The sequence below is a fragment of the Cydia fagiglandana genome, chromosome 16 (genome assembly GCF_963556715.1).
Source record: "Cydia fagiglandana chromosome 16, ilCydFagi1.1, whole genome shotgun sequence".
In the NCBI taxonomy this organism is placed as follows: Eukaryota; Metazoa; Arthropoda; class Insecta; order Lepidoptera; family Tortricidae; genus Cydia; species Cydia fagiglandana.
Window position 1 is genome coordinate 15,012,385 of NC_085947.1, and position 23,137 is coordinate 15,035,521.

At 38.6% G+C, this 23,137-nt stretch overlaps 4 protein-coding genes across 4 annotated transcripts; 1 reads left to right on the top strand and 3 right to left on the bottom strand.

The window, feature by feature from the left end:
- Window positions 1-1,416: 1,416 nt before the first annotated feature.
- LOC134672242 (dystrophin-like) lies at window positions 1,417-10,133 on the bottom strand. The gene is made up of 12 exons (XM_063530143.1): window positions 9,803-10,133; window positions 9,474-9,610; window positions 8,698-8,899; window positions 8,108-8,339; window positions 7,104-7,262; window positions 6,417-6,548; window positions 5,713-5,960; window positions 5,044-5,167; window positions 3,977-4,259; window positions 3,758-3,934; window positions 2,894-3,082; window positions 1,417-1,983 (listed from the first exon to the last, which is right to left on the bottom strand). Exons 1-12 carry the CDS (start codon window positions 9,859-9,861, stop codon window positions 1,862-1,864), a joined length of 2,064 nt encoding a protein of 687 aa, XP_063386213.1. The 5' UTR covers window positions 9,862-10,133; the 3' UTR covers window positions 1,417-1,861.
- Window positions 10,134-13,102: 2,969 nt separating this feature from the next.
- Window positions 13,103-15,022, bottom strand: LOC134672025 (uncharacterized). Its single transcript, XM_063529925.1, has 2 exons — window positions 13,461-15,022; window positions 13,103-13,218 (listed from the first exon to the last, which is right to left on the bottom strand). Exons 1-2 carry the CDS (start codon window positions 14,943-14,945, stop codon window positions 13,180-13,182), a joined length of 1,524 nt encoding a protein of 507 aa, XP_063385995.1. The 5' UTR covers window positions 14,946-15,022; the 3' UTR covers window positions 13,103-13,179.
- Window positions 15,023-16,141: 1,119 nt separating this feature from the next.
- On the top strand, window positions 16,142-17,864 carry LOC134672026 (inactive selenide, water dikinase-like protein). Its single transcript, XM_063529926.1, has one exon. The coding sequence runs from the start codon at window positions 16,266-16,268 to the stop codon at window positions 17,472-17,474; it is 1,209 nt and encodes a 402-aa protein (XP_063385996.1). The 5' UTR covers window positions 16,142-16,265; the 3' UTR covers window positions 17,475-17,864.
- A 3,136-nt stretch (window positions 17,865-21,000) lies between these two features.
- On the bottom strand, window positions 21,001-22,988 carry LOC134672335 (DET1- and DDB1-associated protein 1). Its single transcript, XM_063530231.1, has 4 exons — window positions 22,823-22,988; window positions 22,578-22,716; window positions 21,948-22,009; window positions 21,001-21,194 (listed from the first exon to the last, which is right to left on the bottom strand). The coding sequence occupies exons 1-4, from the start codon at window positions 22,823-22,825 to the stop codon at window positions 21,093-21,095; spliced, it is 306 nt and encodes a 101-aa protein (XP_063386301.1). The 5' UTR covers window positions 22,826-22,988; the 3' UTR covers window positions 21,001-21,092.
- Window positions 22,989-23,137: the final 149 nt, after the last annotated feature.

The window sequence follows — 23,137 nt, forward strand, 5'->3', positions numbered from 1 at the left end:
TTCACTATGACGCGCGCACACAATAAGCGTGGCGTTTAAAGGGTTAAATATTTTGTATGACTAAGCTACACAGTCATACATGTCAATTGTCACCTCACAATTGAGGCCCAACCATGTTTGACTTTTTGAACGCCATACGGCGCATCCATTTGCCGTGCCACTGACGCCACGGGGGTAAATTTTTGTTTTGTGAATAAATAATGCCAACTTAAAAGTGGGGTGTCTTTCAGTAGATTTTCATCAAAAAACGAACGACGTCAAATACCGTCTTTGGCGTCGTTGTCACGATTTGTGGCGTTCAAAAGGTTAACAACAACATTAAACACATGTATGTTAATTGGCTTATACTTGAGCCCAAATTATGTCTTACATATGGTACATGATATGTTACGAAGGCCTCTTTATTCTGTTCAAATAGTAACTCTTCAACATGCTGTTGCATGCTTTAACTGCCTGACCGGCGGCGAGTAATCGACTAACGATAGACTAGGCCAGTAATTCTCGTGTTTAACCTTTTGAACGCCAAACAGCGCATCCATTTGCCGTGCCACTGATGCCACGAGGGTAAAATTTATTTTTGTGAATAAATATTGCCAATCTAAAAGTGGGGTGTTGTTAAGTAGATTTTCATCAAAACTCGATCGACGTCAAATGCCGTCTTTGGCGTCGTTGTCACGATTTTGAGTTGACGTCAATTGCCGTCTGTGGCGTTCAAAAGGTTAAAAAATGTTTATACATATTAATCGTTGATCGCCGACAATTTAAAACAATGCCGTCGAAATCTTGTTAATGAACGAAATGTATACTCGCCACCCTAGAAAAAGCTCGCTCATCGCTGATTGCCGCCGGTCGGACCGCTGGTTAAAGTACAAAGAAAATATTAACAGCTTACAAGTGGTACATAAAAAGGTTAAAACAGATCTACTGTTTCCCCGTACCCATTAGCATTACCAAAGCAATAGGGGCAAAAATCTGTTGAAAATAGTCAACTTAAGTGGTATTCCACCTATCCAATTTCTTTGTCTAATTTGTATTGCGTCTCACATTTTGCTTTAATAAGAGAGTGAAACGCAGTGACATTGGACAGGTGGAATGCCACCCTAACATAATAGCCGTTTGACCGTCAAAGACGTCAACGGACGCGCGCGGCTGCAGCCCAATATCAACCTTCGTGCATTCCGACAAGGTTCACGATGACGCCCCGCACGATAGGCGTGGCGTTCAAAGGGTTAAAGGCCTGTGCACACCGGCTGCGTGTGCGTGACGTGCACGTGCGTGTGCGGCGTTGTAGTATACAGATCCTTATGAGAGATGGCACACAGCTTGCGTGACGTGTGTGTGTGCGGCTCCAACATTTTAGCGCACGTCACGCACACGCAAGCCGGTGTGGCTCGGCCTTAAGGCTAGACTGAAGAAAAAGAATTTGAAATAGCTCTCTATTCGGTTCTGATATTTACCGTCATGGTAAATTATGTAGCTACAGTACATTTACTGCCATCTTTCGACAGACGATTAAAACTGTTAGCACGGCATTTAACTTTGATCATTATGCTTTCACTGATTTATGTTTAACTTGTTAAATATTAATATTAACGCGATCTACTCGAGAGTACGCTGAAGGTTATAGGTAGGGTAGGATGCCATCGCTCGAAAAGATTGCACCATACATTTGACCTATAGTCGAGCAGATGGCGTTAATATTAATATTCAATAAGTTAACACATTAATCAGTGAAAGAATAAGGATCAAAGTCAAATGGCGTTCTAACAGTTATATCTTCTGTCGAAAGATGGCAGTAAATTTACAGTGGCTACATAATTTACTTCGACAATCCGTCTCTATACACTCTATTCTCTTTGGGTTAGACTAACCCCTTAGTGGCATTGAGGGTAGCTCTCTGTTCCACGCCTCGGATGAGCGTTCCGAGCAAACCTTCCATCTCGTTCGCGGTTTCCCGCAGTTGGTTGTTGTCGAACGAAGATTCTGGAATGAAAACGGCAAGGTTTAGTCTTCAATGGAAATAACGGGGTGTCAGGAAACAAAGGAAATTGAACCCTATTACTTTGGTATAAAATTCAAAATAACTGTAGGAATAAATTCACTCTGGCTTATAAAAGGTTAAGGGAGTCAATGTATCATTTGAGCAGAATTACAGTACATTGAAAAATGACGAATACATACCTAATGGCTAATTTCAAAAGCCAGTAGAAAAAGCGTATTATAAAACAGGTGAATAATCTTTTGTCAAAAAATATTCTACAAAATGAAAAAAAAAAGCCTGTCTTCCAATCCATTTTGTCGTTACTGGTCTCTATTGAGCGGATATATCGGCCGCGTACTTTTGTTCTGTGGCTGATATGGACTGGGCTGGTTTGGTAACACTTACCATCCATAGCGAAGTTATTAGTCAATATCTGCTGCAACCGGTCCAGTACCGTGTCCAAGTCCGCGTTCAGTTCCTTCATCTTGTCGTTACTGGTCTCTACTGAGCGGATGTCGGCCGCGTACTTTTGCTCTGTGGCTGATATAGACTGGGCTGGTTTGGTAACACTTACCATCCATAGCGAAGTTATTAGTCAATATCTGCTGCAACCGGTCCAGTACCGTGTCCAAGTCCGCGTTCAGTTCCTTCATCTTGTCGTTACTGGTCTCTACTGAGCGGATGTCGGCCGCGTACTTTTGCTCTGTGGCTGATATAGACTGGGCTGGTTTGGTAACACTTACCATCCATAGCGAAGTTATTAGTCAATATCTGCTGCAATCGGTCCAGTACCGTGTCCAAGTCCGCGTTCAGTTCCTTCATCTTGTCGTTACTGGTCTCTACTGAGCGGATGTCGGCCGCGTACTTTTGCTCTGTGGCTGATATAGACTGGGCTGGTTTGGTAACACTTACCATCCATAGCGAAGTTATTAGTCAATATCTGCTGCAACCGGTCCAGTACCGTGTCCAAGTCCGCGTTCAGTTCCTTCATCTTGTCGTTACTGGTCTCTACTGAGCGGATGTCGGCCGCGTACTTTTGTTCTGTAGCTGATATGGATTGGGATGTGCAGTCTGCTATTTGCTTGCTTGCGTGCTCTGTTTCTGTAATAAATAGGTTGGTTAAAATTAACTTTTTCAAGTAAAGTGTGCCCCGCCGAGTTTGTTATCGGTCCCATATTGGGATACCCTCCTCCAATTGAGGGGATTTTAAATCTTCTCGATCGAGGCACAGGTGTAGGGTTGGAGCCGGTGTATGCCTACTAAACTATCTTTATCTTTATCTAAGATTGATATAGGAAAAAAGTTAAGCAGAATTATGTCTGACACTAAGATTGGGCAAGTGTGTTCATTGTGTTCCATGGTGTAAATTGAACTAAAGGTGCATTAAAACAATAAAAAAACCCAGAAAAGACAGTTATGGGAGTCCATAACATTATGTAGCAGGAATAACATAATAAAACCCTATCAATACTAGCATGATGACCCTGTCACACGATGTTGTATAACGTTATATAATAGCCAGTGTGGGATCACCATTAGACGGTTTTTTACCATAATAGTAATTTCCAAAAATACAGAATGTAACAGTGGCCATAAGAAGGTATTGAATATGAGCCGTCGTCGCGTCGTGTTATTTGTTGAGATGGGACCCAGTAATAACATAATATAACCACTGTTGGAACACTTGGAACTCTTCTTCTTCTTCTTAGTCGGATACTCTTGTCAGAGCAGTCGTGGTCATTGAGGTCGTTGTACGGCCTTTTTTGGAACTCTTACCATTATACCAACTGCTAATATCCTTTATAGAAACCGTTGATATGCTGTCCGACTTATGAACCTTCACCGGCTTCAAGGCATTTCCGGACACTGTCACAAGCGGCTCCTGTTTGGACATTACAGAGAAGTTCCCGGAGTCTAAACTTAGTACTCTCGGAGCCTGGGACAGCTTGGAGCGCTTTCACTCTGTTCTAGTATTGGTAGGGAGTAGGGACTCACCATTATACCAACTGCTAATATCCTTTATAGAAACCGTTGATATGCTGTCCGACTTATGAACCATCACCGGCTTCAAGGCATCTCCGGACACTGTCACAAGCGGCTCTTGCTGTTTGGACATCACAGAGAAGTTCCCGGAGTCCAGACTTAGTACTCTCGGAGCCTGCGACAGCTTGGAGCGCTTGTCGCTCTGTTCTAGCGTTGGTATGGGGCTGAAGAGATCGAAGGCTTGGGGGTGTTCGGGTTCTGCTGTAGGTAGTGTTGTGTTGGATGAGAGGTTTTCCTGTAATCAAAAGATTGTAATATGAGTCATATAATTTTATACGAGGATCGCGCTGAAGGCCAATATATGTAAGTTGATTACTATACTTCTCACATACAGGATACATCACTACACCTGTACGGATATGATGGTCGTTCTTGTCTACGCGACAGCGTGATAAAACGGTGTCCCTCCCTTTCTATCCTACGGTGTTAAAAAGTGACAGTTATTTTATCACGTGGATAAAGATAGATAAAGCTATGCACAATACGCCGGCTAATACAAAGTCCCTCGCCGCGTCTGTATGCATGTTCGCGTTAAACTCTAAAACAGCTGAACGGATTTTCATGCGGTTTTCACCTATCAATAGAGTGATTCTTGAGGAAGGTTTGGGTGTATAATTTGTTAAGGTCTTGTGTAACCTGTGCGAAGCCGGGGCAGGTCACTAATTTAAGATAACTCTGGCCCTGGGAGTCGGTGCGTTTCGGTTCTCGCCTCTTTTGCTAAGGCAGTCTTAACCGATGACCAGTGATCAGACAAATCATCGCAAAACCATCAAAAATTATAGCAGCAAACCAAACCATCAAAAAACAGGATAAGATTTATTAAACTCATATTATGTACACAGTATCTTTATAAAATTTCCAAATTATACTCAAAAACTGCAGTCCAAATTGTTAAAAAAAAATTATCATGTTCCATACAATATTTATTTTTGCGATAAATTGTCCGAACTCTTAAATGATGACATTAAATGACGATCAAATGTCAATCTTACTTAGCTGACCATGGAAACTTGATTTACCTTAAGTATTTTCAGCCTGTTTATTTGCTTGGATATCTGACTCCAGTGAGCGTCCACCTTCACCCTCAGCCCCTCTTCTGGTTCTTTCGTATTTTGTAACTGATTGGACAGCTCTTCTAGTGCTCTGAAAATAGATCGAATACCGATCAATATAGGGATCGTGCGGACTATCTACAAAGTGGATCATTTTTTTTATTGGCAGATTGGCACAGATCAGGGATGTTGCGAATATTCGCATCCGCACCCGCGGAGTTTCCGCATTATTTTCAACATCCACATCTGCATCCGCTTCCGCATAAAAGCGATGCGGAGCTTAATGCGGATACGGATTTCGAACAAGTCGGTACAGAGACGTCTTAGCGGCGGCGTAAGTGCTAGGTAATTTCATCATTACCTATAACGAAATCGTCTAGATCCAGCAAAGTCAGCCAAGTAACTGTTTATTAAATATAACGCACCTATATTGTTGCTCAAATACTAACCGTCTCGTTATATTTTTGAAATAAAAAATACTAAAAATGTAATATTTGATATTTTTAAGTACCTAATCTTGACATCCGCATCCGCAGATGTGAGCCTTTAAATATCCGCATCCGCATCCGCGGATGTCAAAAAATCTGCATCCGCAACATCCCTGGCGCAGATTACTAGTTAGTTAATAGAACTTACTTATTCTGTGTCTCCAACTGCACTATAATATCCTGCAGCATGCTCGCCGGGTTATTATTCACGTGTCCCGACGCCTTGCCAACAGTCGACGTGAACATAGCCGGCCTCTCTTTCTTAACTGTCTCCTTCTCTTTCGTCATGCTAATCGCTTTCTTTGTGGTTTTCTTCTTGGTCTTCTTTCTAGTTTTGGTGCAGAAGAAGAAGCGTCTCATTGTTTTGATGAAGCTTAGACATTCTTGGGGTTTAGTCTGAAATTAGAATTAATCCTAAGCTATGTCACTTTTTCGTAGCAAATTGTTATGCTAATAAATCATTATATTCATACTAAATGCTTATTGAAATTGTAGTGCCAGTAATTAAAAAATATGTATGAAGGAGATACTGTTTCCCGTCTAGTTTGCTAACACGTTCCAAGTGTTCCAACCTATAGTATTATAGTTCATTTTTTAGCATTAGAAAAAGACTACGCGTTCTTGACGTGTCTTTTAATTTTAAAACGTTTTTTAAAAATTTGTAACTATTATGAAAGCAAAAGAATGTATAAAATCGTATATGATTCTATTTGCCGTGATCTATTTTTTTCAAGTGTTTTTCAATAAAAAGACACGTCAAGATTGTTTACCTTTTTTCTAACGCTAAAAAAACGAATAGTACTATCTGTCTACTACTCACATATATTATGTATTATGTGTGCGGTTGCTTACCTCTCCATCAATAATTTCATGTACTAAATGAGTATTCTTGTGCCCACTGACTGTCGTCAAGTCTTTGTCATAGAGGTAGCACTTCTCGCAGAAGTATGTATCGCAGCATTTTGAGCATTTGAATTTTAGAACCTGTAAAGTAAGATTTAATCAGAGTGTAAATAATTATTAATAAACATGGTATGTATGGATGCCATACTTACATATTAACTTTGGTCAAAAATCACGTTTGTTGTATGGGAGCCCCATTTAAATCTTTATTTTATTCTGTTTTTAGTATTTGTTGTTATAGCGGCAACAGAAATACATCATCTGTGAAAATTTCAACTGTCTAGCTATCACGGTTCGTGAGATACAGCCTGGTGACAGACAGACGGACCGACGGACGGACGGACGGACGGACGGACGGACAGCGAAGTCTTAGTAATAGGGTCCCGTTTTACCCTTTGGGTACGGAACCCTAAAAAATGTAAAAAATCAAATTTAAGTGACAAGTTTACCAATAACATTGATTTTTTATGTACAAATAGGTACAATAAAAAAATTGAAAAAACAAAACAAAAAAAATTTTTTTGGCGGAATTGACCTAAACTCATATTACATTTTTTACTTCCTTTGACCTTAGAAATGCGTGGTTAAAATTAGCGTGTATAGGATCCTACCTTCCGTGTGATCAAAGGAGTGTACCTGTATGAGTGGTTCCTGACACTTGGCACACGCTGCGCTGACGCAGGAGCTGTTCCTGCTGGCGCGCACGCGCGCGCTCACGCCCAGCCAGGTGACGCGTGCGCAGGATGCTCCCCACGTCGCTACACTCCGCGCAGGCGCACCCAGCATGCCGGCGCTCTGGGGACGAATAATTCAGGGAAATTAGCTAAAATTATGGCATAATTAATAGAAGACTTTTTTTAATTGGGATATGTACGTTGTTGACCGAAGTTATTTTTCATCAACCCTCCCCTCCCCTCCCCCCTCTGCGTCACTAGGGATCTATCTTTTATACACACTATATCTTTTATACACACTATAGTATTATCACTTAGTTTTTGTGAAATCTGTCCCGTCCAAAAAAGTTTTCCATACATTTTATTCCATGAAGTAACATACTAGAAGAGGTGGTTGTCAACTTGTCACATTTATTGGAATAACAATCTGAGTATGGGTGGTATCCAATATGTCGGTCCGACGTCATTGCGTCTCACTCTCTCATTAAGCAAAATGTGAGACAAAATACACATTGGACATTGAAGAGATTAGAAGAAGAATTATAGTGGTGAAGTGGAATACCACTTTATGGCACTGATTGAAACTTTTACAATTTTTAACATTATCTTAAACTTGGACCCGGGTATGTCCTTAAACTATGTCCAAGACCACCGGTGGACGGGCAGCAGCGTCCCTCAAATTCGGTGTACTCGACTGCGATCGCCAACCCGCCTGCCAAGCGTGGCGATTATGGCATTCACCCCCCATAAGGGGGAGGCCTATGTTCAGCAGTGGACGTCTTATGGCTGAGATGATGATGATGATGATCTTAAACTAAACTTAATTGCGTGTAATTAAGCTTTAAACTTACCTTTTGTCTTTTGTATTGCCATTTATTTGTAACATACCTTATCAAACCTATACCTATACCTTTTGCTCTCATTCGCGAAACGAGAATCGCTGAGCCATAATAGTTAGTTAGTTACCTTATCAAAGCAACTGTCAATGTCGCTCTGTATCTGTTCGCACGGGTCGCCCAATAACTCTGGCAGGGCGGCTACATTCGACAGTAGCGCCGCCAGACGCCGCGGCGACACGCAGCCGTTGTGGTCCGCGCAGCAGTTGGCTAGGGCTGCCCATTTGTCTGACACCGACTCCTCACTTAGGATGATGAGCAACGTCTTAGCGGCTAGCACTCTGATTGGCTCTTTTCTGTCTCTGAAGGAATTCATAATAAAAAATATGTGAGTTGCATGTTTACATGTAAAAGACCAAAAAACAAACAGGTTAAGGCTAAGAAGGTTCTGAGGAGTCCTGTAAGAAGATAGCGTGTGGGCTTGGAAACATTACACGATCAAATAATGTAGGTTAAAGTCAGGGCGTTCAGTGACTGATCCAGGCGGTTTTGTATTTGGTTGGTTAACCAATAAATGTTATAACTACCTGAAAATGTAGTTTGTTTACTTTTATTTAAATACCTAAAGATACAGAGTACAGGAACTCGGAACTCCCTATGAATAAATTATGCTCCATACATCTGAGGCCTACATGTAAGTATTACCAGTCAGCAACTCACTTGTCATACACATTAAGCAGCAGATTGATCAACAAGTCCACTGCCAAGTCAACGTCCCCTGTGAACAGGCCTTCCTTCTCCGCAGCAAAGTATATGTCGGCCAGCACTGCCTCCAGCTCCCCTGTGTCCAGTGATAAGCTTGTCTCTGATAGGCTTAGCTGGTGGCGAGCGAACACTCCAGAACTGATGCGTAGGGCTGGAACTGTGAATTTTAAAATGAGACCATGGTTATACAGAGGTCATTGTCGACTGGGTTCACATGATGATAAATTAATATCTTTATGATTTCTGTTAAACATATGATAGGTACATAATTGAAATCAAACACAATATTAGACGTAAGTAGCAATAATCTAAATAATTTTAAATGTCAATTTACCTAACAACTTAATCCAAAACAATTCACTTAAAAAAAGTATATAGGTATATAATATATAACAGTTCAATATCATTTAAAAGTGCAAACCATGTACAAGATGGGACAAAGACATTAAAAAAACTGCTGGGCTAAACTGGATCCAAATAGCAAAGGACAGAGACAAGTGGAAATCGATGGAGGGGGCCTTCAGCCAGAAGGGGACAACAATATTAGTTAAAACCTAAAATTAATTTATGAAATAAATGTTTTTGAAATGCAATAGGTATGTAACTAGGTTTATTCAGTGCTTAGAATTTTTTTATTTTTATATTTATCAGTTAAAAGCTTTAAAAGTAAACTCAAATATCTCAGCTTTAAAAGTACATTCAATATTTATGTAAATGTAATAGGTACTAACCCCTAAGCTGTCTCTGCAGGGCAAACACCTTGAAGGCGATACGATACGCGCTGTATTTAATCCCGTTGTACTCCTCCAGAGATTCCATGATCTTGCAGAACTCTGGATGGTCATTTTGCTGTCTTCCAGTTGCTTCACTGTAAACGAGAGTTGACATTACTTCCGCATTCTTGCGCTGGTTTACTTAACACGAGTCAATGACTGACCACAATTGAGTTATTTAATATACAGATGTTAAATATAATGCAAGTATCGAAATTAAACTTGAAATATTCTGGTAAGCCGTACAATTTAGGATAAATTCCTTTGATTCATAGCCGGATACTTACTCGATATAACACGGGTAGCCCGCTTCATTTTCGATCTTTCTAAACCCGGTTAGAGCCATTGTGTATTATGATTGTTATGGATGTTCATAATTTAGCTAAATAAAATATAATATAGCCATTGTCAAAATATTCACTGTCCAAAATATTGCCGACGAAATCAAACCGCCAGCATTTATTCAAAACTTTCCGAAAACTTAATTTTGACTGAATTTAAACCAATGATAATGGCTTTCGTATCAAAATCACAGTGACGCTCCTATCACAGTAGCACCTAAATTCCAATTTTTTAATACTTTCTCCTGATTGGCAGAAAATACAAAATGCCAAGTAAAAGCATGTTGCCACGTTAAAACGACACCCCATACTTTGATAAATTAAGAACGTACTTGTTACCAACATTGAGGCATAGAAACAATCTTATCGAATTAAAATGACTGCTGTTGCATTTTCGTGGCACATACCATACTTACTTTTAACATAGACGTATTATACTTACTTTTCTTTAGGTTGGTATGATTGGTAGTAAAACGTCAAACGTCATTTGAATTGTCGTGAACGTGGAAATACGTGGTTATTTTTTATTGTAATTGGTAAAATAACTTTAGCTGTTATTTAAATGGGGGCCAAATCTTTAAGGAAATGTGAAGTTTGTAGTGGGTGTGTAAGAAGACTAACTACTGACGCATTTTTGGCCAAATTTCCACTTGATCCGAACAGGTCGGTAAACTGATGTTTGTATGCAATATTTTCATTTTTTACTTTGAGTCGTTAACAGTTACTAATTTAATTAGTTTTAGTCGTGTACAATCCATGATTAAAACGAAAATATTTTGTAAATAAAGTATTTTTAAGTAAAAAACTAAGAAACCTGTTTATAATAAAATATCTTATTTATAAGCAATGAGTTTTTATTGGGCTTAATGGCGCACAACAGATAATCGACAAAACATAGATAATCCAAAATCAAGACGAACGGAGGGACTCGTTCGAATACGCTAACATAAATAAATAATCACGTTCGGAAACATCTCCCTTTCTCAAAACAAGATACAACATAGTCTCTTAGATGACGTGGTTGTGTCTTAGCCCGCCCACTGCGACGCACGGCCTCTTCAGGTTCCATCGGTGGATGTTGTTCTCTGATTGGTGGCTGAACCACTAGAGGGTTAGTATACTGGTTCTCTTCCACTAATTCAAAGCCAGTAAACTCTGGTTCTCTATCGTGCAGCGGTTGGTGATCTGGGACCTGTGTCTGACTAGGGTGACCACCATCTACAGTGTCCCCACTGTAAGGCTTTATATGAACTCTACTTCTTCTGTATGCTTTATCATTTACCTGTACTATGTACGATCTTTTATTTAGTTTCTTTGTGATGATACCAAAACTCCATCTCTTATCAACCTCTGGCTGAAGTTGAGTAACAACATTCTGTCCTACCTGTAACTCTGGCAGCTCAGCACACCTTTTATCACATTCCCGTTTTATCTTTTCTTTTCTTTCTTTTATTTTAACTGGTATATCAGGAATTATGTTTGGCTTTAAATGTCTTAACAGGCAAGGAAGTCCAGAACGTGTTCTTCTAGAAAATAATTTCTGAGAGGGACTGGTATTGTCCATTTCTATAGGAACATTACGCTGATGAAGTAAACTGTACCATAAATCTTGTTTGGTTTCTAGGCTGTTAAGTACTAGCTTCTTTGCAATTTTCACAGTAGCTTCGGCTTTTCCATTTGACTCTGCATGATGCGGTGATGATGTCACATGCTCGAAATTCCACTTATCTGCAAACTTCTTAAATGACTCATTGGCAAAATTAGTTGCATTGTCTGTGCATACTCTCTGAGGAACACCATGTCGAGCAAAGTTTTTCTTACAGATAGATATGATTTCGTTAGCTGATAAATTAGAAATTTTGTCTAATTCGAAAAAATCTGAGTAATGATCTATAGTGACCAAAAACTTTAGATCTCCCACGCTAAATACATCCATGGATACATAGTGGAAAGGGTAAGCCGGTATGTCATGACACATTAGAGGCAGTTTTTGTTGTGACGGAGCATGTGCCATACAAAATGTACATTTCTCAACATATTTTTTTATTTCACCCGACATTCCAGGCCAGAAAATGTTTCCCTTTGCTAAACGAAGGGTACTAGCAACTCCGTTGTGACTGACATGAACTCTTTGTATCATCTCTGCTCTTAATGCTTCTGGAATCAAAACCTGGTTATTTCTGAAGATGAGCCCATCTGATGTGGACAGTTCATGTTTGAATTTATGAAAAATCTTGACCTCTGCTGGCATGTCTGATATGTATCTGGGGAATCCGTTAATAATATATTCACTTAACTGTAGGCAAAGTGTGTCTTTTATGGACTCTTCTTTGATTTTTTCTAAGAGTTTATCTGTAATCTTTAAATATTTTAAACTTGAAATTTTGCTTATCAGTTTATAAACTTTTTTTTCCTTAATTTTATTTTCCAGATCATAAGTGTCACATACCTCTGTTACTGGAGCTCTGGATAGGGCATCTGCTACAACATTTTCTTTTCCTTGAATGAATTGTAACTGTACATTATATTTTTGAAGTGTGAGTAGCATCATTTGTAGTCTTTTTGGAGCTTCAATCAGTGGTTTATTTGCAATATTAATTAATGGTCTGTGATCTGTCTTGACAATAATTCTACTATTGCCCGCTACATATTGATTAAATCGGATGCAAGCAAACACCACTGCTAACATTTCTTTCTCTATTTGAGCATATTTCTTTTCTGTCTTTGTCAAACATCTAGATGCAAAAGCTATTACCTGATTGTTCTGATACATTGCAGCACCCAAGCCATATTCACTCGCATCACATTCTAAAACCACTTCTTTATTTACATCAAAATACTGCAATGTAGGTAAATCACTAACTTTCTTTTTTAACATATTAAACTCTTTATCTTCTGCTTCAGACCAGACAAAATCCACATCTTTTCTTGTTAGCCTCCTAAGATGCGTAGCTTGAATACTGAGATTATTTATGAATCTGCTAAGGTATCCAACCATTCCCAGAAAACGTAAAACATCCTTACTAGATGTTGGAGTAGGCATGTTGTTAATAGCCTCTACCTTAGATTTGTCTACCTTTAGACCTTCATTGGTTAACACATGTCCATAAAATTTCACTGATGTTTTTAGCAGATTGACTTTGTCTTTATTCAACTTACAATTTATTTCTCTTAACCTTATTAGTAATTTTTCAAATTTAATATTATGATCCAACACAGCTTCTTCAACTGTCTCTCCAACTCCATAAATTAAAATGTCATCGGCTATAATCTCAATGCCTTTTAGATCCTTAAGGAGACTGGTGAGTTGTTGCTGGAAGATCTCAGGCGATGAACAGAGCCCGAACGGGAGACGGAGCCACCTGTAACGACCAAACGGAGTCCAAAATGTAGTCAGTTTACTACTGTTCTCAGTAAGACGGCACTGCCAAAATCCTTTCTTAGCATCTACAGTGCTGAAAACCTTTGCTTTACTGAGCTCAGGCAACATCTCATCTAGAGTAGTGAATTGGAAGTTTGGTCTCTTTAAAGCTTTGTTTAACGGAATAGGGTCTAAACATAATCTGAATTTTGAATCTCGACTAACAATCAATATGTTATTTACCCAATCTGTGTGCTGCGTCTCCTTTACTATGATGCCATCAGCTTCTAGTTGTTCCAGTTCCATTCTTAATTTTTCTTTTAGTGCAACTGGGACTCGACGTGCAGGCTGAATCCGGGCTGGGACTGATTCATCCAGCTCTAATGACACTTCACCTGGGAGGCTGCCATAACCCTCAAAGACATCTTCATATTGTTTCATTATATGCTCTGCACTAGAACGATCCAGCTCTGTTGATACTTCATCACAGTATTGAATAAAGCCCAGAGCTACACAAGCTTTCTCTGATAAAAGCGGTTCATGTTTTCCATTAACAATGTGAAAGTTTAATTTATAATCCTGATTCTTTCTGGTGACTAAGAAGGATGCATTTCCATGATTAATGATGGGAGAGCCGTTAAAAGCTTTCAGCTTTTTTACTGGTGGAGTCAAAGCCAATAAATCCTTTTGACCCGTTAACTTTTTATAGTATTCTGCTCCCATCACAGAAACTGCAGCTCCTGTGTCCAAAGCACAGTATATTTTCTGTTTTTTCTCGCCAATATGGAACAACAGTGGTGCCTCAACATGACCTGACTCTTCATTGTGCCTCACCTCCGCTATGATTACACTGTCATCAGAGTCTTCTTGTAATTCTTTTACCGTTCCACGCTTCTTACAAACCTTTTTAAAATGGTTTCGGCCACCACATTCTTCACAACGCTGTCCCCAGGCTGGGCATACTTTCTTTTGATATACATGAACGCCTCCACAGAATTTACACTTTTTAGGTGTGTCCTTATCCAGCCTTTTTTTATTAATCTTGTTGACCTCTTCAGATTTTTTTAGATCTGCAACTTGTGCAGCAGCACCTTCCGAGGCACGACAGATATTGATGGCTGTTTCTAAAGTTAGGTCTTGCTTTTTTAGCAACTCTTTTATCACTTCACCATCCTTTATTCCCACCACAATTCTGTCTCTTAAAATCTCTTCCTCGAAATCTTTATAATCGCATCTTTTAGCCAATTTCTTTAGAGCCAGTAAATACTCGTCAAAGCTTTCTTCATTCTGGTTTTTGATATTGAACAAGTACCTGGAGTATATTACATTTGTTTTTTGAAATATGACCTTTTCCATTTTTGCTAATATTTCATTATGACTCTTCTTCTCTATCTCAGACAAGCCAAAATCCATATATTTTTTCATGGCTTTTGTACCGATTGCGCTGAGGAGTAGCCCGGCTTTTGTTTCATCTTTTTCGGTACTCCAACTATTCATTCCGGTAGCAAGGCAATAATCTTCCCAGCGGCTCTTGAAAAAGGTAAGATTTTCGTAAGGATCGCCATCATCTACTTCTAAAGGTTGCGGCCAGGGCACAGAGACGCGGCTTTTAACATCCGGCGTTGTGACATTTTTTACTTGCTCTTGTAGCATGAGCATTTGTTGCTGCATCACGGCTACCAATTGTGACTGCTGCTCAAGAAGTTTCTTATATTCTTCTGCTTCCATTTTTATTTACCACTTCTACACCATGTTTATAATAAAATATCTTATTTATAAGCAATGAGTTTTTATTGGGCTTAATGGCGCACAACAGATAATCGACAAAACATAGATAATCCAAAATCAAGACGAACGGAGGGACTCGTTCGAATACGCTAACATAAATAAATAATCACGTTCGGAAACAAAACCTATGACACGAATAGTGTACGACCAATTTATCGATAATCTCTTTATTTCAGATGTCGATTATGGGCAAAGCTGAGAAAAAGGAAATGAGGATTTGGCGTATTTATTTACCTATTCAAAAGCTGAATGGAAACAAGTTCATTTGTGGAAATCATTCTCCATCCAGTGCCTTCAATAAAAAGGGACCAGATTAAAAAGAATGCGCGCGAATTCAGCATATTGTAATATGCCTACTTGAATAATAAACTATGTTATTTTTATCATGTAAAATAAAATTGTTTATATATATATAATGTTCTTTTATTTTATTAATCCACGTGATTCTCAAAATGTACTGTTACAGTAGTACAGTAGGTAAATACAGCAGGACGTATCGCACATTTATCGATATCGATAAACAGTAGGTACTGGAAGTGTCGAGCCCTATCGTTGTTTTTTTTGTGTTGGTAGTATTGTGTGTGGGTTTTTTTTTACAATTATGGCCTGGATGCGAGATCTTTAAGCCTGTATTTGGTGTGTTGGGATATGTACGTTCATAATTCGGTTCGAGGATTGTTCGAGAGTGCCGACTCTTAAAACGTAGTGATTACATGCTCTTTGAGTCTATGTAAAAAAAATGTAAACGGAACTATTAGGCGTAATAAACCATGTTAGACAACTTACGAAAACTATCCAGAATACTTTATTGGATTATTAAATAATCAATGAAAAAAATTTATTATAATACGTTTTTTCTAAGTTTTATTATAAATACAATGTAAATCTGTTTAATGTTTCTTCAGGAGTAAAACCATTAAAAAAAAGCGGGAATATCAAAACAAGCAACGCCGCAAAATTCACTTGTCTTGTTAAACCGGGATGAAACACCGCAATCTTAGCTTTATTCAGTACGTTTTCTTTGTCAAAAACATCGGCAACAAACTTTGCGACCAATCACAATCAAGCTATTTTTGTTTACGTGACCGATCGACCAATAGGAGGGGCTTTTACGAAATACATTCCGGCCCCCATTTTCTTCTCGTAAAAGGAGACGCCATTTTGCAAGCGTCAGTGAACGGCGTGTTGGGTCGGGTTTCCGAACTATTGTGGTACTAATAGATCCACGCAAATATTGTTATTGGTTTGTTTTAGTGTAATATGTCGTATCAATCTAGTGTAGCGCAAGATTCATTAGCTGCGGCTCAACTCGAAATGGCCGGTAACCCCAATTCTTTAGCTTTGCGTCGGCCATTCGACCCGGTGGCTCATGATTTGGAGGCGAGTTTCCGATTGACTCGTTTTGCGGACCTTAAGGGAAGAAGCTGTAAAGTACCCCAAGATGTATTGGGAAAACTTGTGGAGTCTCTTCAGCAAGACTATTCGCAGCAGGAGCAGGATCAGTTTATGCATGTGGCGATCCCGCGCATCGGCATCGGCTTGGATTGCTCTGTGACGCCGCTGAGGCACGGCGGGCTTTGTTTGGTGCAAACTACTGACTTTTTTTACCCTCTCGTCGACGATCCCTACATGATGGGTAAAATCGCGTGTGCCAATGTTCTAAGCGATCTCTACGCAATGGGTGTGACTGAATGTGACAATATGCTAATGCTTCTCGGCGTCTCTACTAAAATGACTGAAAAGGAGCGCGACGTCGTGATTCCGCTCATCATGAGAGGTTTCAAGGATTCGGCTCTGGAAGCCGGCACCTCTGTGACTGGAGGCCAAACTGTTATCAACCCCTGGTGCACCATTGGGGGGGTAGCCACCACTATTTGCCAGCCTAACGAATACATTGTACCCGACAACGCCGTCATGGGCGACGTATTGGTGCTCACTAAGCCTCTGGGCACCCAAGTTGCAGTAAATGCCCACCAGTGGCTCGACCAGCCCGAACGTTGGAATAGAATCAAGCTAGTTGTATCGGAAGAGGATGTTCGTAAAGCTTACCATCGAGCGATGGACTCCATGAGCCGGCTGAACCGCATCGCAGCTAGGTTGATGCATAAGTACAATGCTCATGGCTCCACCGATGTTACTGGCTTTGGTCTGCTCGGCCATGCACAAAATTTGGCATCTCACCAGAAGAATGAAGTTTCTTTTGTTATCCACAATCTGCCCGTTATTGCCAAGATGGCAGCTGTGGCAAAGGCTTGCGGAAACATGTTCCAGCTGCTCCAAGGACATGCCCCGGAAACTTCTGGAGGACTGCTGATCTGCCTGCCCCGTGAGCAAGCCGCTGCATACTGCAAAGATATTGAAAAGCAGGAAGGCTACCAAGCTTGGATTATTGGAATTGTTGAGAAGGGCAACCGCACGGCCCGCATCATTGACAAGCCTCGAGTCATTGAAGTACCCGCCAAGGATTAAACATGACATTCGTTGGAGATATCTCAACTTTAAAATATCTATTTGACTTTCTGAGGCCTAGTCAGAAACTTTATTAATAAACAATTGATTTATTGTACACTAGGTCTCTGCATTTTTGTTTTAAGTTAATCTTTCTCTTTTGCTGATGTTAGTTAACAGACAGCCAGTCAAGATTTTATTTGTGAGAATCAATATAAGAAAGCTTTTAGACTTGATCTAGTTAGTATTTGGTGTTTATAATTTAAGTAAGATTTATCACTATTAAAATTAAGAGAACAATTCCATTAGGTACCCATTAACATCTAACATTTGTTTGCAGCTTGTCAATGAGAACATTTCTGCAAATTGTGAGATAAGTATAATTATTAGAATAAAGTTATTTTTCAGTCAGGCTGTTGTTTCATTTCTTACCCATACCATACCTAGATGGCAAATTTAGATAAATAACCATTTAGATACAGACTATACTGTCGGGTGACAAGCAAAACTCACTAAGTACTATCAAAAAATTAAAGTAACAATGCACTTTATTTATTACACTTGTAACACAGTTTATTGTCCAATAATTTCAATGATGTAGGTGACCTTTGCTTGTCACCAGATGATACATTATAATTTTTTTTAGCTACTGTAAAATTACCCAATATGTATAGTTCGTTTTTTTTAGCATTAGAAAGAACTCCACAGAAGCAAGCGTGCAGTTTTTATCAGGCTCTTTAATTGTTAATAATTATTGAATTATCTAATGTAGCATGGTCAATACAATTAATTTACTTCAAATGATTACCGCTAAAAGTGCCGGATTTGGAACCACAAGCTTACTTCTGTGAAGTTCTTTCTAATGCTAAAAAAAACGGACTATATAGTCCAAAAGCTCCCAACTATGGTCTAAAAGTAACTCGAATATCTTTGTTAACCTGGATTATTTTTTGAATGTCACAATTCTGAACCAGAATATATCTTTATAAAAGGTAGAATAAATCATACACACACAAAAAAATGGTATTACTAAATTACATATTGAACTTGTGAACCATAGTTTTAGTACTGGATTATAGTTTAGTTGGGTGATTTTACGGAACCATTTGATTGTATAAGATTTACCAAGTCCCTAAGTTGGACAGCTGAAGAAGATGGCGTCATGTATTGTGGCTGAATTTTGAAATGTAAACTTAAGGTTGAATGCATAATGAACGGAGCTTTGCAGCGCCATCTACATTAGCTGACAAATCAAAGCACGAATTTGTCTTACGCGCTTCACACCATTCTCCGTATTGCCAGGGGTGCGAAACTCCTGAGATCGGTCAAACTCGGCTCCGCTCGGCTCAGCATTGCTCCGAGCAATTATTAGGGTTGGCACCACTTGACTACCTTCTGCGTGCACGACCACAGATAAGATAATCACTTGAATTTTGACAACCCTAAATAGCCGAAAGGGATAGTGTCATATATTAGAAAGGGATAGCATGATTCGACCCTGAACCGCTGTCAAACCAGGGGTGCGAAGCTCCTGACTTCGGCCAAACTCGGCTCCGCTCGGCTCAGCATTGCTCCGAGCAATTATTAGGGTTGGCACCACTTGACTTCCTTTTGCGTGCACGACCACAGATAAGATAATCACTTGAATTTTGACAACCTTAATTGGCCGAAAGGGATAGTGCCATGTATTAGAAAGGGATAGCATGATTCGACCCTGAACCGCTGTCAAACTTCGGTTTTGTAGGAAGCTTCCTTTCTGTACGGTAGTACTATTATTTATTCTGTGGTCAAACTTCGGTTTTGTAGGAAGCTTCCTTTCTGTACGGTAGTACTATTATTTATTCTGTGGTATTGCTGCGTCCCTGTCGTCAGAGGCCCTAGCGCGAAAATCGAAATTTCGTATTTGTCTGGCTATCGCTCTTGCGTATGCGAATTCGAGCAATAGAGAGGCAGATACATAAATTGCGGTTTTAGTGGTAGGCTCTCATTAAGGTGTGTGAAGAATGAAGTGCGAGTCGGTCTCGCCAACAGAGGGTTCCGTACTGTTTAGTATTTGTTGTTATAGCGGTAACAGAAATAAATCATCTCTGAAAATTTCAACTGCTTTCAAATCACGATTCATGAAATACAGTCTGGTGACAGAACAGACAGTGGAGTCTTAGTAATAGGGTCCCATTTTTACCCTTTGGGTACGGAACCCTAAAAATGATGGATTGTTGGTGGAGGAAAGAAATCTGTATTAGATATAGAATAATTATGAAGTTCGATCATAATCGCTTTAGTAAAAGACCAGAATCATCCGTAGGTATATTTTATTTCCACTTCAGATAAATAGATGAAAATGAACTAAAATTTAAACATGCAGTTTATAAATTACAGATTAATCTACTTATTGCATTATTAGCAGACAACCAATTACGGCGTCCTCAGATAGAAACCAACGAAATTATTTAAATTTCGAATCACATAAAAAAAAGACATTTACCATAGCCTGATTAATTTATATTTTAAAACAAAACTTATAAAAATTGCAAGCTGTCTATGCAATGTTTAAAAAATAATCATAAATCATAACTATAAGGTAAGCCATTGAGACTAGTTAATCTTAATAAAATCGTTAGATAATTGGCATATTAATTTGACATAACAGAATAAGGTGACAATTTTGATAAAAGCAGAATTCATCATTACATTTCTTTGGTCACCTTTACTTGATAGTTAATTAAGCCCTTAGGTTACTGAACACATACTTCACCAAGTCCAGTCTTATTGCTTATTATTTTACGACACAGTAATGATTAACAACAAAATAAATAATTAAACATTTTGTAAAGTAATTTATTCTCTATTGATTTTAAATTATTTCCAAACTGTTTAGTATTACATTGACACTGAAAATATTAAGGTGCATGATACACAATCGAGAAGTGTAATAATTACTACTTTTAAGCAATTAAATTAATCACAATTTACTGGAATGAAATCTTCTCAACCTTTCTGATGGACAACGGATGTTACAAAAACTTATAAAATAAATTCATTCACAAGATGGCACTGTATGCCTTCTCAAAATAAAAAAGTAATAGGGAAAGTGTGATGCCCGACTTATGCATGGTTTCACTTGTGTACACCGTTAAAATCTTAAACAATTTAACCTGAACGCAATGAATTAAGAGTCCGTCTAAGCTAAGTTTGCAATGACTTGAACCGAACAAAGTGAAGGGGTGTCATTACTAGTGTCATATTTTCATAGAAACTTAACATTAATGATGGCATTGCCACACTTTCGTATTGCAAATGCCACGCAGAGTTAACTTGGTCCTACTTTAACCCTTCGTATGTCTAAGCCAGTGTGTCTAAGGCAGTGTGTGTCAGAGACCACAAATTTAAATCCTTTGTTTAATGCAATAGGTTTAAATTACGAAAGGTTAAACGTAGCTGGTTAAATCTGGCAGACAGTTAGTGTTGCCATACACCAAAAAGATTTGTTGTGTTCAGGTTTTTAGTGTCCACAGGTAAAACAATCCATAAGTAAAAACACTTTCCCTTATATTTTGATATAGCGGAATACAAACTGTAATACAAAAATGCCGTACACTTGAATGTTCAATACTGAAGCACAACTTTTCCGGAGTGGTTTCAGTTGAGCGGGGAGTTGAGACAGGGCCTCTTGCGCGGGCGCGGCTCGTCGCCATTCTGCTCGAGGTGGCTCTGGTCCCTTTTCTTGGGGGAGTTGTTATTCTGGAATTAGGAAAATAATAAGTTACAGTGGCCAGTATCTATACAGGCACAAGTTAAGGCAGGGACACACTTCCACGTACACAACGTATGCCATGCATTATGACAATATGAACCCTGACATTTGTATGCTTTAGAAACATATACTTGTCATGCGTGTGTAGCGTTGCGTATAATAATCAGACATCGTAAATTTTATAGCATTTTTGGTGCAGCGGAGTAATGTTAACGGAATTGGTATAGATAATTCTAGCTGAAATGGTGAATTAAGGTTAATATTAACGTAATTAACGCTAATTAATTATTAGGGTTGAAATTGTTTATATCGATTCCGTTAACACCACTCTGCTGCACCGCTAATGCTATAAAATTTACAATGTTCGATCATAAGTATGTATGACTGTACCTACAATTTAATATCCATGTTGTTAATCTCAGTACCCAAAGGTTGTCTGGAGGAGATCGCTTGTTAGCGATAAGACCACCTGTTGTTACCTAGTTCTAATTTTCTTTTAAATTTTTGTTGTAATTTTACATGTAGGTAGATAATTGATATTGATGCAATATTATTTATTTACTTAGGTATAAATCAACCAAGCTTAGTGGCCTAGTTACAGGCATAATTTTATTTTTAATTAGGAACAGGTTAAAGTTCATTCGTTTAATTGCTTGTGATCTCAGATTGATAACAAGTTGAACTAATGATAACCAGATATTGGTAAACAGTTTATAATTAATGTTATTTATTACAGTTACCTTTTTCTCCCACTGCTGGTGTAGATATCTTAGGAGGATATTTGTTTTTTCTGTTACTATTACTGAAAAATACAAAAAGAAAGTTTTAGGAACATGACTCAGAGTCGAGTTTAGTCTCAAGGTTATATAATTTGTAGTCCGCCATGCCTGGCCATGCTAAGTGAAGTATGACTATATCAAAAAATGATCAAAAGCTTAGAGGTTCCATACAGAGCAAATCACGGATCTCTGAGAGATCTCCCCGAGGTTTGATAGGATTCCTTGAGGAGGTGGGCTCGCTTACTTGCTTAGATAGAGTAGATATATTTGCATCTAACTTTATGTAGGAATCTTATTATAATACACACAATTAATTACTACACACACTGTTTTTCTAACATTTTCCAGATTTGTCCCTGCCTCTCCGCTCCAATTACTCATCTAACATGACACTAAAATAATTCCAACTATTCCAAGGTTGCATTATGTCAACAAACAAAGACGCACTGTACTAACTTATGTACTTGTCTAAACTTGCAGATGAGGCATAACATAACCAAAAAATCTGACAAACTATTGAAACAGCAGAATAATTTAAAAAGCATTTATTTAAAGGCCTTATGCAGACAGATTAAAAAAGCATTTACTCACTCTGTTCTGAAGGAATGTCCTTAGTGGGGAGGTATATCGAAGGTCTCTTAGAGCAATATCTGATGCCATGATCCGTGTTGTACAATGTAAAGTTATGTTCATCGTAAGACGGCAGATCCTTTAGGAACTCGATCACCGACTAGAAAGAAATAATTGAAACATGAACATGATTCCTGCTAAGAACTAACAATTTCGTGGTGTGGTACGCAATATGAGACATACATTGGATGGCATTTCTTACTTACCATTGTAAGCTTAAATTTAAAAAAATCTGGACCACTTAGCGAGACAACCAGAAATACACAAATATAATAAACGTTGGGCCAGAAATAAAGAAGCTGGATTAAAAAAATATAATCACTGCAAACACTTGCAGGCCGAGCTCCAAAACCAGATGAGAATGACAGTCGCTCTGTGTTGCTTATTGTAAAAATGATGCTGTCGCAACAATGTTGTTAGTGAAAATATTGAGCGGCTTTGAGATAAAAAATATAATAAACTTTATTATTACATATTACACTTGAATTTTAGTATTTATTAATGTTAAAATATAATATACA

Coding starts and splice junctions, on each gene's coding strand:
- LOC134672242 (XM_063530143.1), bottom strand. CDS start 9,861: ATGGCTCTAACCGGGTTTAGAAAGATCGAAAATGAAGCGGGCTACCCG. Junction 6,549..7,103: donor GTCAGGAACCACTCATACAG/GTACACTCCTTT, acceptor CTTACTTTACAG/GTTCTAAAATTCAAATGCTC. Junction 3,083..3,757: donor TATTAGCAGTTGGTATAATG/GTAAGAGTTCCA, acceptor TATTTATTACAG/AAACAGAGCACGCAAGCAAG.
- LOC134672025 (XM_063529925.1), bottom strand. CDS start 14,945: ATGGAAGCAGAAGAATATAAGAAACTTCTTGAGCAGCAGTCACAATTG. Junction 13,219..13,460: donor AGACGCAGCACACAGATTGG/GTAAATAACATA, acceptor TGGTCGTTACAG/GTGGCTCCGTCTCCCGTTCG.
- LOC134672026 (XM_063529926.1), top strand. CDS start 16,266: ATGTCGTATCAATCTAGTGTAGCGCAAGATTCATTAGCTGCGGCTCAA.
- LOC134672335 (XM_063530231.1), bottom strand. Junction 22,010..22,577: donor GGACATTCCTTCAGAACAGA/GTGAGTAAATGC, acceptor TGTATTTTTCAG/TAATAGTAACAGAAAAAACA. Junction 21,195..21,947: donor ACCAGCAGTGGGAGAAAAAG/GTAACTGTAATA, acceptor TCCTAATTCCAG/AATAACAACTCCCCCAAGAA.